This window comes from Mustelus asterias, chromosome 16 (genome assembly GCF_964213995.1).
Source record: "Mustelus asterias chromosome 16, sMusAst1.hap1.1, whole genome shotgun sequence".
NCBI classification, from domain to species: Eukaryota; Metazoa; Chordata; class Chondrichthyes; order Carcharhiniformes; family Triakidae; genus Mustelus; species Mustelus asterias.
The window spans coordinates 69,012,318-69,026,115 of record NC_135816.1 but is presented as its reverse complement, the minus strand read 5'-3'; the positions used below and the strand labels follow the sequence as shown (position 1 = coordinate 69,026,115).

Sequence of the window (13,798 nt, the reverse complement as noted above, 5' to 3'; positions counted from 1 at the left end):
TGTGAGGCAGCAGTGCTAACCATTGTGCCACCGTGCCACCCACAGAAATAAATGTGTACTTGGTATCAACATTTATTTAAAAGGCTTTTATTACTCCGTTAAAGGAAATTTAATGCAGGCAAATTGTTACCATACGATATGTGTTGCAAGGTCTTTTTGGATTATTATCTTTCAATGCCTGCCTTTGCAACCTTTCAAGGGAGGCTTCAGTTCTACTTCCTTGTTTTTTTTGCTGTTGGTTTGTGAGCATCATTTGTCAGTGTTGTTAGTCTCCTTGGGTTACGACAGCCACATTTTATCATTGCTGCCTTTCCTTTTCCTCTTGACTTTGCCGCGTCTGACTAGAACTTTGCTTCAACGTAAAGAACTGGTCTACTTAAAGGGAACATTGTGTTAACAAAGGTGACAAAATTGAACAGGTAAGGGCATTTTCTTCTTTGCATTAAGATGAGTTTATATAAAATGTATTTTTATGCTGGGTAAATAATTAAGACTACTATGTAGTCACGAATAAAGCTGGAAAAGACAAAACTCTTACCTCTATTGATATGATCCAGAGCTGGAAAATATTCTTTTCCAACACTTTAAAAAGGCTGCCGAATTACACAGTGTTTAAAAATAAAAGGAAGTTAACTAGATTTTAGATGACTGGCAATAGAACCAGAATAGAGAGATTGGGGCATTTATTAAACATAGCAATGTTTTCAGAATGCACTATCTGAAAGGGTGGTGGAAGCAGATTCGATTATAACTTTCAAAATTGTAGATAGACTTGAAGAGGGAAAGATTTCAGTGCTATGAATGAATAGAGGGACTATTTGGGTTATCCTTCAAAGATCCAACATACGTCTATATGGCTGAATATGCTGCAAGATTTTATGATAGACAATGTACAACAGGTTTGGGTTTTTAGCTAGATAACACTTTCAACAAGATGGTTTGAAAACCGGAGGGGACGCGGGGGGATGGTGTTGGAAGGGTCTTTCAGGAGGAAGGCTTGAGCGAAGGTGAAGAATGTCAGGGCAGATGAATGAAATACATTGCCATTCTGCCAGCTGCTGTATGAATTCTCCTATGATCTTCACCAACTGTTTTAACCTCCTGGGTGCCACTAGTGCCAGAACTCTGGAAGCCCTGAAGCCATACAATGGAACGGCACAGGCATGCTGCTGGCCGATTGGCAACCCATGCAAAGCCCCATGCTGAGTGAATGGCCTCTCATTCATGCGACCGTAGCCCAAGAAAATTGGGGCATCAATCTTTCTAGCTAATTTGATGCACTTTTCATGAGCTTTCTCTGCGTGTGTCCACTGAACGTTGGGCTAATCTTTCTCAGCAACATAATTTAAAGGGCTATTTATCCATCCTGCTGCTGGGGTGCTTTTGGTTTAGCTTTGCTGCACTAAAATTTGTGAAAGTCCTTTGGCTTGTTCTTTTTACACATTTTGGGGTGAGGTGCTGCATACATTCCAGGAGGACAGAGGAACTACATGAGTTATGTGGCCTGTGGTTGCAGTGCTTCTGCATCTGCAACATGACTGGACATGGAGCCGAAGGTGCAGAGGAGGCAATCTCTGAAAAGAGACAGAGATGGAAGGAGGGCGTGGGTGTTACCACATAACACTCAACTCAACACTGCCATTCTGAGGAAACTCCTCATATTTCCACCTCCCTCAGGAGCAATGCCAGTGGTAACACAGATTCAACCAGGAGGTATTGACAGGACTGTACCAGCTCCTTTAATATGACTTGGTGTCTCACACCAGGACAAGGTCAGTAATACCAGTGGCCATTAAGGTAACAGCGACACTGTGCAGGCGACATCTCCCCATACACTATCATTGTAGTGTAAAACTAAAGTGATGGACACAAAATGGTTACCTGGCACACAAAATGGACTCTGGGAAGGGACATTAAAAGGCACTGGCTTTGGGCACAGACAGTTACACAAAAAGTTAAAACCTGCAGTATCTGAATTGCTGCAGGAAACTGGTCAGACCTTGAGGCACTTTAAGACTTGAGATAAGAGCAGACCCATAAGACCATAAGACATAGGAGCGGAAGTAAGGCCATTCGGCCCATCGAGTCCACTCCACCATTCAATCATGGTTGATTTCAACTCCATTTACCCGCTCTCTCCCCATAGCCCTTAATTCCTCGAGAAATCAAGAATTTATCAATTTCTGTCTTGAAGACGCTCAACGTCTCGGCCTCCACAGCCCTCTGTGGCAATGAATTCCACAGACCCACCACTCTCTGGCTGAAGAAATTTCTCCTCATCTCTGTTCTAAAGTGACTCCCTTTTATTCTAAGGCTGTGCCCCCGCGTCCTAGTCTCCCCTGTTAATGGAAACAACTTCCCTACGTCCATCCTATCTAAGCCGTTCATTATCTTGTAAGTTTCTATCAGATCTCCCCAGAACAATGAGTTTGATAACCAGATCAGCCACTGATGGGGACATAAATGCATAACTGTAACGAGATCAGCCACTGAATGTATATATCGAAACCAGTCATTGATAGAGGACATAACTGCATAAATGCATCTATTCTATGTACAATGATATGTTAACTGTCCATGTCCGTACCTATTTGCTTGTAACGATGTATTACCTGTCGATATCAGTATCTGCCTACTCAACTTGTAATGAAGTGTTAATGGTTAATGTCCGTACTGCCTATTGTCTAAAAGGTATAAAGATGGTCAACTACCATTGTGTAGTTGAGAAGGTAGCTGCCAAGTACTGTGGAGTACCAGTGCTTTCTCCCAAAGCTTTGTCCGAAATAAAACTGTTTTGTTGAACTTCCAAGTCTGACTCCGAAGTGGTAAATTTCCCACAACAGTAGCATCTGGGAGGTGACAGAGGCCATCGATACAAGGAAATGTAAACTCTTGTTTTCTCTTCATCCATTCCTACCAGAAATCTTGGAGGCCACCTCAGGATGAGGAAGTAGGGGAGGAGAATGAGGAGGTAGGAAGTATGCATCCTGGATCCCTGGGTCTGCTCTAATCTCAAGTCCTGCATTGGACTATCCAAGACCATATGTTCACTCTTTGTTTCCTTAAGGGGAACATTCCTTTATGGCCATTGATCTCTTATTTCCCCGCCGTAACATTCATATGTGAAGTCTCATTGCAGCAACCCAATATTCTGCAATGAAATTAACTTTTTATCAATGTCTTCATCCAACAACAGATCCAATAATATAAACAAAACTGGACTATTTACCCTTGTGCATCTCTTTCTAGTTTTTGTATTATGGGTGCAAATGGCCTCGGAGTTCCAGTAGCTAGGGGCCTGTGACAGACTGCACCATTTCTGACACATGAGGCAGTTCAAGCAACATCCTGATTCAAATAATCTCTTTGTTCACTCTGATCCATTGTCTATTGTGCAGGTGTCAATGAGTCTGCCTGTTCTTAGCTGCCATGTGTGTACATGTCCCATCAAGGGTGAGATCTTCAGAATGAGCACAACACACTGGACCCGGGTACTTATAGCTGTATGTCTCATCCAGAGTGAGTATCCAATTCAACTAATTACTATGTTTAAACACAAATGTTTTTGATCCCTTTCTTCTCAGTTCCTTCCCCCTCTCTTCTTTGATATTCGGTTTAACTACATGATAATTTGCTATGCAAATCAGCCTGTCCAGCCCAGACAGAGAATTATTTATATTGTTGAGCCTCGTGCCTGCATGTAGCAACAATTGCTTAAAGATTTTTTAAAAGCTGTTAATTTTTTTTAACTTTTACTTTCAATATATTTTTCTCTCTTTCTTTGTCCCGTTCTTTTTCCCGCAGTTTATTTCCCTAGCCGTACCTGATCTCCATTGTTGCACTTCTTTCCTCAACTGTCAAAGCTCAGTGATTAAGAAGCTCAGCCATTGGTCCTATTGCATTCACTAATGTCCTGTTAGCAGTTTGTACTTCCAGAAACTTCTAACCAAAAGCTTTGAACTGAAGGGTGCTGCAAATGTTGAACTAACATTGCAATTTGTCAGATGTCCCACTCCAGCATTATTTTGGCCAGTTTGTTGTGTTTGATTTGATTTGATTTATTATTGTCGCATGTATTAGTATACAGTGAAAGTATTGTTTCTTGCGTGCTATATAGACAAAGCATACCGTTATTAGAGGAGAGTGTGCAGAATGTAATGTTACAGTCATAGCTAGGCTGTAGGCAAAGATCAATTTAGTGTGAGGTAGGTCCATTCAAAAGTCTGATGGCAGCAGGGAAGAAGCTGTTCTTGAGTCGGTTGGTACATGACCTCAGACTTTTGTATCTTTTTTCCGAAAGAAGAAGGTGGAAGAAGTATGTCCCGAGTGCGTAGGGTCCTTAATTATGCTGGCTGCTTTTCCGAGGCAGTGGGAAATATAGACAGAGTCAATGGATGGGAGGCTGGTTTGCATGATACATTCATGAATTTAGATTAGATTATTAGATTGGAGATTATTAGATTAGAGCAGGAATTTACAATGGGACATTTACAGATTAAATTACTGTGCAATCATGGCGAATGGAATTCAGTATGGGGAAGTGTAAAGCCATCCACTTTGGATCTGACAAAGGTGTAATTGAATATTTTCTAAAATAGTGAGAGACGAGGGTCTTTGGGGGAAGCAAAGGGTTTTGGACACAAATCTAAAAAGGCAGTACACAGGGACAAAAGTGTTCGAAAAGGCTCATGAAATCTTTACTTGTATCTCAAGGGAGTTGAACATAAAAGTGAGAATTGGTGCTTCAGTTGTACAGCCTCTTTAGTCAGACCCCAGCTGGAGTATTGTTCTTAGTTCTAGGCACCATACCTCAGGATGGAGACATTTACCTTGGAGGAGATGCTGTGAAGATTAATCAGAATTATATCAAGGCTTAAAATATTCAGTTCAAGAGACCAAGATGCTTAAACTTGGGTACGGATTTCCTTGCCCTGCCAACCAATAGGATTATCCAGTCCCACTAAACATCACAGCGGGGCCAGAAAATCCCAACCTTAGCTTGCATTCCCTTGATTGGTGAAGATTGAAGGTGACCCGATTGAAGGATTTAAAATCATAGGGGGATTTGATAAGGAAACTATTTTCCACTGTTTCTTGGGAACAAGGAGGGACAATCTTTGAATGAATAACCTCATTAATGAATAACCTCAGTAGCAGACAGGGAATGGCCACACACAAGGCATTATATAAAGAGAAAGTTGTTCATGGAGTTTAATCATAACACTGCGTAAGATGTATCACAAACTTTTGACTTTAGACTTAACTTTGGCTCCATCGAATATTTAGGAAACATTCCTATTCTTCATCTGTCAGCAGTGTTATTAATCAATCTTACAGAGAATACCTTTGAGTAATTTATTTTTCCCTATGTTTGACTTTCTATAACACAGTAAAAGCTGTGCTTGGAACACACATCTCCTTTGTGTACTGTTTCGTTGATCATGCTGCAAATCGATAGGGTCAGGAAACCCCTGTCCAAGTTTGTGCAGCTTGATGTCATGAACGGAACACTTTAAGCCCTGGTATAATTCTGGTGTGGCATTTTTAAAAATTAAAATGCAAGTGTCCATTTAGAATATGCAGATTTGCCCGAGAAGTTAAATGTTTCTCAAATGATGTAAAAGCCATATTGTCTGTCAATGTTAGGAATGCAGGTCCCTTTAAGACTAAACCAGGACTGGCTTCACAGCAAATTGAGAGCAGGTGATGCTCAGTGAAGCTTGTATTTAAGAGCTAGGGTTTTCCCCCACTGAGTAAAGTTTATATATTCAAAAAGAGCTTTAACTTCAGCAAGTAAATGCTTGTGTTCACCCAGTGTTTACTTAACAGCAATACATTTTGTTGTCTTAAAGTGAAACTATAAGAGCAGAATGATATATTGTTGGGGAGAGTTTTTAAATAAATTGACAGGGAGATGGGCACCGGCATATTGGAGTAAAGTTTATTTTATTAGTGTCACAAGTAGGCTCACATTAACACTGAGGGGATTTTCACAGTAACTTCATTGCAGTGTTAATGTAAGCCTACTTGTGACATGAATAAATAAACTTTTTAAAAAACCAATGAAGTTACTGTGAAAATCCCCCAGTCACCACACTCCAGCACCTGTTCGGGTACACTGAGGGAGAATTTTGCATGTCCAATGCACCTAACCAGCATGTCTTTTGGACTGTGGGAGGAAACTGGAGCATACAGAGGAAACCCACTCAAACATAGGGAGAATGTGCAGACTCCACACAGACAGTGACCCAAGCTGGGAATTGAACCCAGGTCCTGGTGCTGTGAGGCAGCTGTCCTAACCACTGTGCCACCAGGCCCCTGAAAGATGGAGCTATATACAAAAAGTGAGAGTGTCAGATAGCATAGTATCATAATCAGATACAAGCAGACTAGCAAGGACTACAAGAATAAAGGCAGTCATAGAATATATGTATATTAAGGTACAAATTGTGGTAAATACTGTTAGTGAGCTACAAACTCAAGTTGTGTAGGAACTCAATGTAGCACCTATGTCCAAAACATGGTTTAACAGTGCTACATTAAATGGGTGAATATCTGTTTTTTGAATAGGTTAACAGGAGATTTCTGATGGTTCATAGCAGGTTTATTGTAGTGGTTTTTACTCTGCCTTCTGGATCCTCTCACTGTCCAGAAGCCTCTCTGACTAGGGAAAAACCCAGCTCTCAAATACAAGCTTCAATGAGCATCACCCGTTGTAAATTCACTGTGAAGCTAGCTTTGGTTTAGGCTTAAAGGGACCTGCATTCCTAACATTGACAGACTGGACACTTAATATTCAACGATACAAACATCCAGAAAAGTTAAAGGAGGAAAAAGGGATGTGGGGTGGCAGTAATGATCAGGGAAGACATCATCGTGTTGGAAAGACTGGATGTTCTTAAAGGTAGTCATGACGTGGAGATGCCGGCGTTGGACTGGGGTAAACACAGTAAGACGTTTAACAACACCAGGTTAAAGTCCAACAGGTTTATTTGGTAGCAAAAGCCACACAAGCTTTCAGAGCTCCAAACCCCTTCTTCAGGTGAGTGGCCCACTCTCCTGAAGAAGGGAGAATGTTTTTTAAGAAAAACTTGGACGGGTTCATGGATGAGAGGGGTGTGGAGGGATATGGTCCAAGTGCAGGTCAGTGGGAATAGGCATAAAATGGTTCGGCACAGACAAGAAGGGCCAAAAGGCCTGTTTCTGAGCTGTAATTTTCTATGGTTCTATGGTTCTAAGGGGCTTGGAGCTCCGAAAGCTTGTATGGCTTTTGCTACCAAATAAACCTGTTGGACTTTAACCTGGTGTTGTTAAACTTCTTACTGTGTTCTTAAAGGGGCAAGGATAGAATTCATTTGCTTAGAATTGAGAAGCAAGAAAGGTATGATCACTCTACTGATGGTATTTTATATACTTCCAATGCTTGGAGCAAATCTGCAGGGAAATCATGGAGATGTGTAAGGACAATTGAATGATGACATTAAGGGACTTCAATTACACTTTTACCCTTAATATCAACTGGGATTATGTTAAAGTAAAGGAAAGGAGGAGTAGAAATTTCAGAAATGTATGCAGGAGAACATCCAACTAAGAAGGAGGTATTGCTATGTCTGATGCTGGGAAACAAGGTGGACCAATAAGAGGCCCAAATGTCTGTAGGGTACATTTGGATAATAGTGATCATCATATCATAAGGCTTAGACAAGTATTGGAAAAGAGCAAGACAAATTCCAATGTAGATCTTTTAAATTGAAGGACAATTTAGAAAAGTATATGGGATCTTGGGCGTCATAACTTCGCTACTTTTATGTCTTTATTTATGTTGCACTATTTCTGGTTAGTTGGGCCACAACTAGAATATTGCAACCAGTATTGGTCATCAGAATTGAGTAAAGATTTGAGGGTTCTTAAGAGGATGCAGGGGAGAAAGGTCCCATTAATGAGGGATTTTAACTATGAAGTTAGGTTGGAGAATTTGGGGTTGTTTTCCTTGGAGCTGAAGAGATTTGAGGTGTGCCTCACAGCATCAGGGACCCGGGTTTGATTCCTGGCTTGGATCACTATCTGTGAAGAGTCTACTCGTTCTCCCTATGTCTGTGTGGGTTTCCTCTGGGTGCTCCGGTTTTCTCCCACATTCCAAAGATGTGCAGGTTAGGTGCATTAACCATGCTAAATTCTCCCTCAGTGTCCCTGAACAGGCACTGAAGTGTGGCGACTAAGGGATTTTCACGGTAACTTCACTGCAGTGTTAATGGAACACCACTTGTGACACTAATAAATAAACTTTAAACCACAGAGAGATGGGCCAAATGGCCTCCTTTTATACTGCAATGATTTCATGCCACTGTGCATAACCAGGTGTAATGCTGCTTTGTGTCATCTGATTTAGCTTGAGCGATACAATCGAGTGGCTTTCAAAATTATCATGAAAATGGAGCTATTGCATATACTTTTCCTGCTTTCTATCACTTTGCCTTTGTTAACATTTCATCTTATGAAGAAGAGATTAGAGATCAACAGATTCTGTGGCCAAATTCCCCTCCAGTTCGATTTTCAAGTTTGCTGACGACACCACCGGAGTGGGTCGGATCTCAAACAATGATGAGACAGAAGACAGGAATGAGATAGAGAATCTCGTGAACTGGTGCAGCAACAATAATCTCTCCCTCAATGTCAACAAAACAAAGGAGATTGTCATCGACTTCAGGAAGCGTAAAGGAGAACATGCCCCTGTTTCCCTCAATGGGGATGAAGTAGAAAGGGTCGAGAGCTTCAAGTTTTTCGGTGTCCAGATCACCAACAACCTGGTCTGGTCCCCCCATGCCGACACTATAATTAAGAAAGCCCACCAACGCCTCTACTTTCTCAGAAGACTAAGGAAATTTGGCATGTCAGCTACGACTCTCACCAACTTTTATAGATGCACCATAGAAAGCATTCTTTCTGGTTGTATCAAAGCTTGGTATGGCTCCTGCTCTGCCCAAGACCGCAAGGAACTACAAAAGGTCATGAATGTGGCCCAATCCATCACGCAAACCCGCCTCCTATCCATTGACTCTGTCTACACTTCCCGCTGCCTCGGAAAAGCAGCCAGCATAATTATGGACTCCACGCACCCCGGACATTCTCTCTTCCACCTTCTTCCGTCGGGAAAAAGATACAAAAGTCTGAGGTCACGTAACAACCGACTCAAGAACAGCTTCTTCTCAGCTGCTGTCAGACTTTTGAATGGACTTACCTTGCATTAAGTTGGTCTTTCTCTACACCCTACCTATGACTGTAACACTACATTCTGCACTCTCCCATTTCCTTCTCTATGACCGGTATGCTTTGTTTGCATAGTGCGCAAGAAACAATACTTTTCACCGTATGCTAATACATGTGGCAATAATAAATCAAATCAAAATTTTGAGCAAGTAAACAAGGGAAAACAGGAAGGTGTATGGGCAGAAAAAAGCAGAGCTACAAATTTGGAGGACAGGAGTGATTGAATGCCAAAGCGGATGATGGTAAGTGGGGAACTGATAGCTGCAAGGAACTGATGACCTATAAGGCAGATAAATGAACAGGACTTTATTTGGGGGAGAAATAACTACGCAAAACAGAGATTAAAATGCTTCCAACATCCATGACTCCAGGACTCCAAATGCCACAAAGCTTGTGCCTCGCCATGATTTGCCCGATGCGTCATGTGAACCCCTTCGTCCCTTAAAGGGACACACTACCACAGTGAGGTAAAGATAGGTGATAAAGGACATACAAGGAATCAGCAGGGAAATGTGAATAGTTACAACACAACAGCAATTAACAAAAAATATCTCACAAATCTTTTCTGAAATAATTTTGTTTCAGATTGACCTCAAAACAGTTACATAGAAAAGTGTATTAAAATAATATATGAAAGATAACTACACAACACTCTGCACCTTCGCCAGAATTAACTTTTGATGTCTATAATACTTTTCCAAGAACACCTTTAATAGCCTGATGCCTTATTTCAAAACCGCACTTCACATTTCTTATCTACTCTGGGGACGGAATTTTCCAGCCACGCTCATCCCAAGACTGGAAAATCCCACCTGAGGTCAACGGACCTTTGTATGGTCTGCCCCCCGCCCGCTACAATTCCCACGGTGGCCGGGGTTGGAAAAATTCTGCCCCGGGTCTTTCAAGCCTCTTTGTTTTTTTCCACATTCTCAAGGGAGATGAGGGGCATTGCTTTTTTCATTCTGCAGTCTGTTGTGATCTAGAAATCACTGCGCACAAGAGTGGTGGCAGCACATTGAGAAGTGACATTGCGGAACAATGGGAACAAGGGACTGTGACTAATTATATAGGTCTTTTAAAAAGGCGTGTTGGGTCACATAGCCTCCTTCAGTTTTCTGTGATTCTATCTTTAGTGTTAACTGGGCAGATTGTACTAATCTAATTTTAATTTTGACCTTTTTTAAATGTAATTTTCACTTTTTGTGATACCAATTTACATCTCTTTCAGACTTCCTATTTTTCTTGTGTGCAGCTGTTAGCAGAGTGAGCCCAAAAGGGGACCATTTTATTTCCTCCCTCGGATTTATTTCCTGATGTTATTAGAGGTTGGCCTCTTCTCTCTCTGCCTTTTCAAGCTGGTCTATCCATTCCTCTCCAACAACAACAACATGCATTTATGTAGCACCTGTCCAATAGAGTATCCCAAGGTTCGTGAGAGAAAAAAAACAAAATATGACACTGACCCATGTAAGGAGTTATTAGTTCTATGGGCAGCACGGTGGCACAGTGGTTAGCACTGTTGCCTCACAGCGCCATGAACCCGGGTTCAATTCCAGCCTCGGGTCACTCCACAATGTGCGGAGTTTGCACATTCTCCCCATGTCTGCGGGGGTTTCCTCTGGGTGCTCTGATTTCCTCCCACTCCAGAACTGTGCGGGTTAGGTTGATTAGCCATGCTGAATGACCCTTAGGGCGGGAGTTTCCGGCGCCACTTGTCCCAAGACTGAAAAATCCTGCCCGAGGTCAACAGACCTTTGCATGGTCTGTGTGCCACCCGCTATGATTTCCATGGCAGGCGGGATGGGAAAGTTCTGCCCTTAGTGTCAGGGGGACTAGCAGAGTAAATACATGGGGTTATGGGGACAGGGCCTGGGTGCGATTGTTGTCGCTGCAGGCTCGATGGGCCAAATGGCCTCTTTCAGCACTGTAGGGATTCTATGGCTCTATGAAAGAGGTAAGGAGTTTGTTAATTGAAGAATGCAAGATAGAGAGGTGGAGAGTTGAGAGGAGGGGCTCAAGAGCTTGGGGCCTAGACAGCTGAAGACACAGCCACTAATGGTTGCAGTGATTACAATCGGGTTTGCACAAGATATCAGAGCGAGGAGAAAGCAGAGACCTTAGGAAGCTAGGAAGCCTGTATGAGGTTAAAGAGATAAGTTTAAGTTTTTTTATTATTGTCACAGGTAGACTTACATTAACACTGCAATGAAGTTACTGTGAAGATCCCCTAGTCGCCACACTCCAGCACCTGTTCGGGTACACTGAGGGAGAATTTAGCATGGCCAATGCACCTAATCAGCACATCTTTTGGACTGTGGGGGGAAATCAAAGCATCTGGAGGAAACCCATGCAGACATGGGGAAGACATGCAGACCGACAGTGACCCAAGCTGGGAATTGAACCCGGGTCCCTAGCTCTGTGAGGCAGCAGTGCTAACCACTGTGCCACCATGCCACCTCTAGGGAAGGCTAAGGGATTTGCAAACAAGGATGAGAGTTTTGAAATTTTTTAACAGCAAAGGCCAAGTTGACACAAAAATAGAAATTGCTGGGAAATCTCAGCAGCTCTGTGGAGAGAGAACAGAGCCAACATTTCGAGTCTGGATGACCCTTCATCAGGTTGAGTTGACGTTGCTTCCCTGGCTTAATGTAAATTGGAATAAATGCTTCTTCTTTTCAATTTAAATAATGTAAATGAATCTGCTCTGCTCTGACCTGGTCAATTTCAGAGTACTCAAACTGTGTCCACCATATGTCCAAAGATGTGCGGGTTAGGTTGATTGGCCATGCTAAAAAAAAATTACCCTTAGTGTCCTGGGATTCATAGGTTAGAGGGTTTAGTGGGTAAAATATGTAGGGATATGATGGTAGGGTCTGGGTGGGATTGTGGTCAGTGCAGACTCGATGGGCCGAATGGCCTCTTTCTGTACTGTAGAGTTTCTATGATTTCTATGATATGTGTGTGAATGCAGAAATGTAGGGCAGAATTTTAGAACCTCATCGTGCCCATTTGTGGCGGGAAAATGTCGTAAAGTAGGGTGTGATGTGACTAGCGGGAATGGCACCCATTCCCATTTTATAAAGAAAAAAAGTCGGCACGATCGGGACCCCGCCCAAAACAGGCACAATATCAATTTGCATTTTTTTGCGTTCATCACAATGTCATGAGTGAGCTTCACTCCCAATCGTCCCAGCTCACCTGCATTAATCAGCTCATTCGCTGCAGCCGGATCGGTCGGATTCAGGCGCTTGAGCAGAAAGGATGAGCGAGGAGTTAAGTCTCTCCTTTCAAACTTCTCCGCGCTGCTCAGAGGGAGTTGTTACGTGGCAGCTATGTTGCGTTTCAGATCGAGGGGGCCTGTGAGGGGGGGTTACTTCACGGGGTCTGACTTCGGCCTCTCAAGACAGACCCAGTTCAGAGCGCTGACCTCGGGTCTTAGTGCTGACTCTGGGTCCTAGTGATGGCAGCAGCAAGCACTGTTGCTGGTGGGGCTGGGTTGGAAACTCTTTGAAGTGGCAGTGCTGTAGCCTCAAGATTTGTCCAGCAGTGCTGTCCGTGGTCACTGTTGCATGAGTTCTGTGTGTGTGTTTGTGAGTATTGGGGAGGGAGAAGTGGGGGGGTTGGGGGGGGGGGGGGGTGCTGCATTGCCATTCTGGGATCTGTGGGGGGAATGAGGGGCTGTGTTGCTGGGGGGCTTTGGGGAGGAATGGTGGGCTGTGGAGGGGAATGGGGGGCTGTGTTGCTGGGGGGCTTTGGGGAGGAATGGTGGGCTGTGGAGGGGAATGGGGGGCTGTGTTGCTGGGGGCCTGTGGGGGGGAATGGGGAGTGTGTGTTGCTGGGGGGCTGTTGGGGAGGGAAGGAATGAGGGGGCTGTGTTGCTGGGGGGCTGTGGGGATGTTAGTATGGGGCGTTGCATTGCTGGTGGGCTGTGGGGGGGACTATGGAGTGTGTATTGCTGGGGGGCTGTGGGGGGGAAATGGGGGCACTGTGGAGGCAGTGGTATGGGGGGCTGTTTTGCTGGGTAGCTGTGGGGGGGGAATGGGGGGGCTGTGTTGCTGGGGGCCTGTGGGGGGGAATGGGGAGTGTGTGTTGCTGGGGGGCTGTGGGAGGGGAAAGGGGGCTGTGTTGCTGGGGGGCTGTGGAGGAGTTGGTATGGGGGCTGGGTTGCTGGGAGGCTGGGGGGGAATGGGGGGCTGGGAGGGGGGGTGGCAATGGGGGGCTGTGTTGCTGGGGGCCTGTGGGGGGAATGGGGGGCTGTAGAGGGGGTCGTATGGGGGGCTATGTTGCTGGGGGGTTGTGGAGGGGTGGCATGGGGGGGCTGTGTTGCTGGGGGACTGTGGGGAGGAATGGGGCTGTGCTGCTGGGAGGGCTGTGGGGGGAGGGAATGGGGCTGTGGGGGGGAATGGGGGACTGTGTTGCTTGGGGTCTGTGGGGGGGGGAATGGTGGGGTTGTGGGGGGAATGGGGAGGCTGTGTTGCCAGGGGAATATGGGGGGGAATGGGGGTGCTGTGTTGTTGGGGGCCTGTGCGGG

General features: G+C 44.3%; 1 protein-coding gene across 4 annotated transcripts in view; it reads left to right on the top strand.

Moving 5' to 3' along the window:
* The first annotated feature begins 283 nt into the window (after window positions 1–283).
* The window catches only part of LOC144505235 (B-cell receptor CD22-like), a 50,535-nt gene continuing 37,020 nt past the window's right edge, over window positions 284–13,798 (top strand). For all 4 annotated transcript variants that reach the window (XM_078231252.1, XM_078231254.1, XM_078231253.1 and 1 more), the window contains exons 1-2: window positions 284–419; window positions 3,399–3,519. In XM_078231252.1, the coding sequence (XP_078087378.1) occupies window positions 3,405–3,519 (115 nt within the window). In that variant the 5' untranslated portion in view covers window positions 284–419; window positions 3,399–3,404. The remainder of the gene's footprint in view (window positions 420–3,398; window positions 3,520–13,798) is intronic.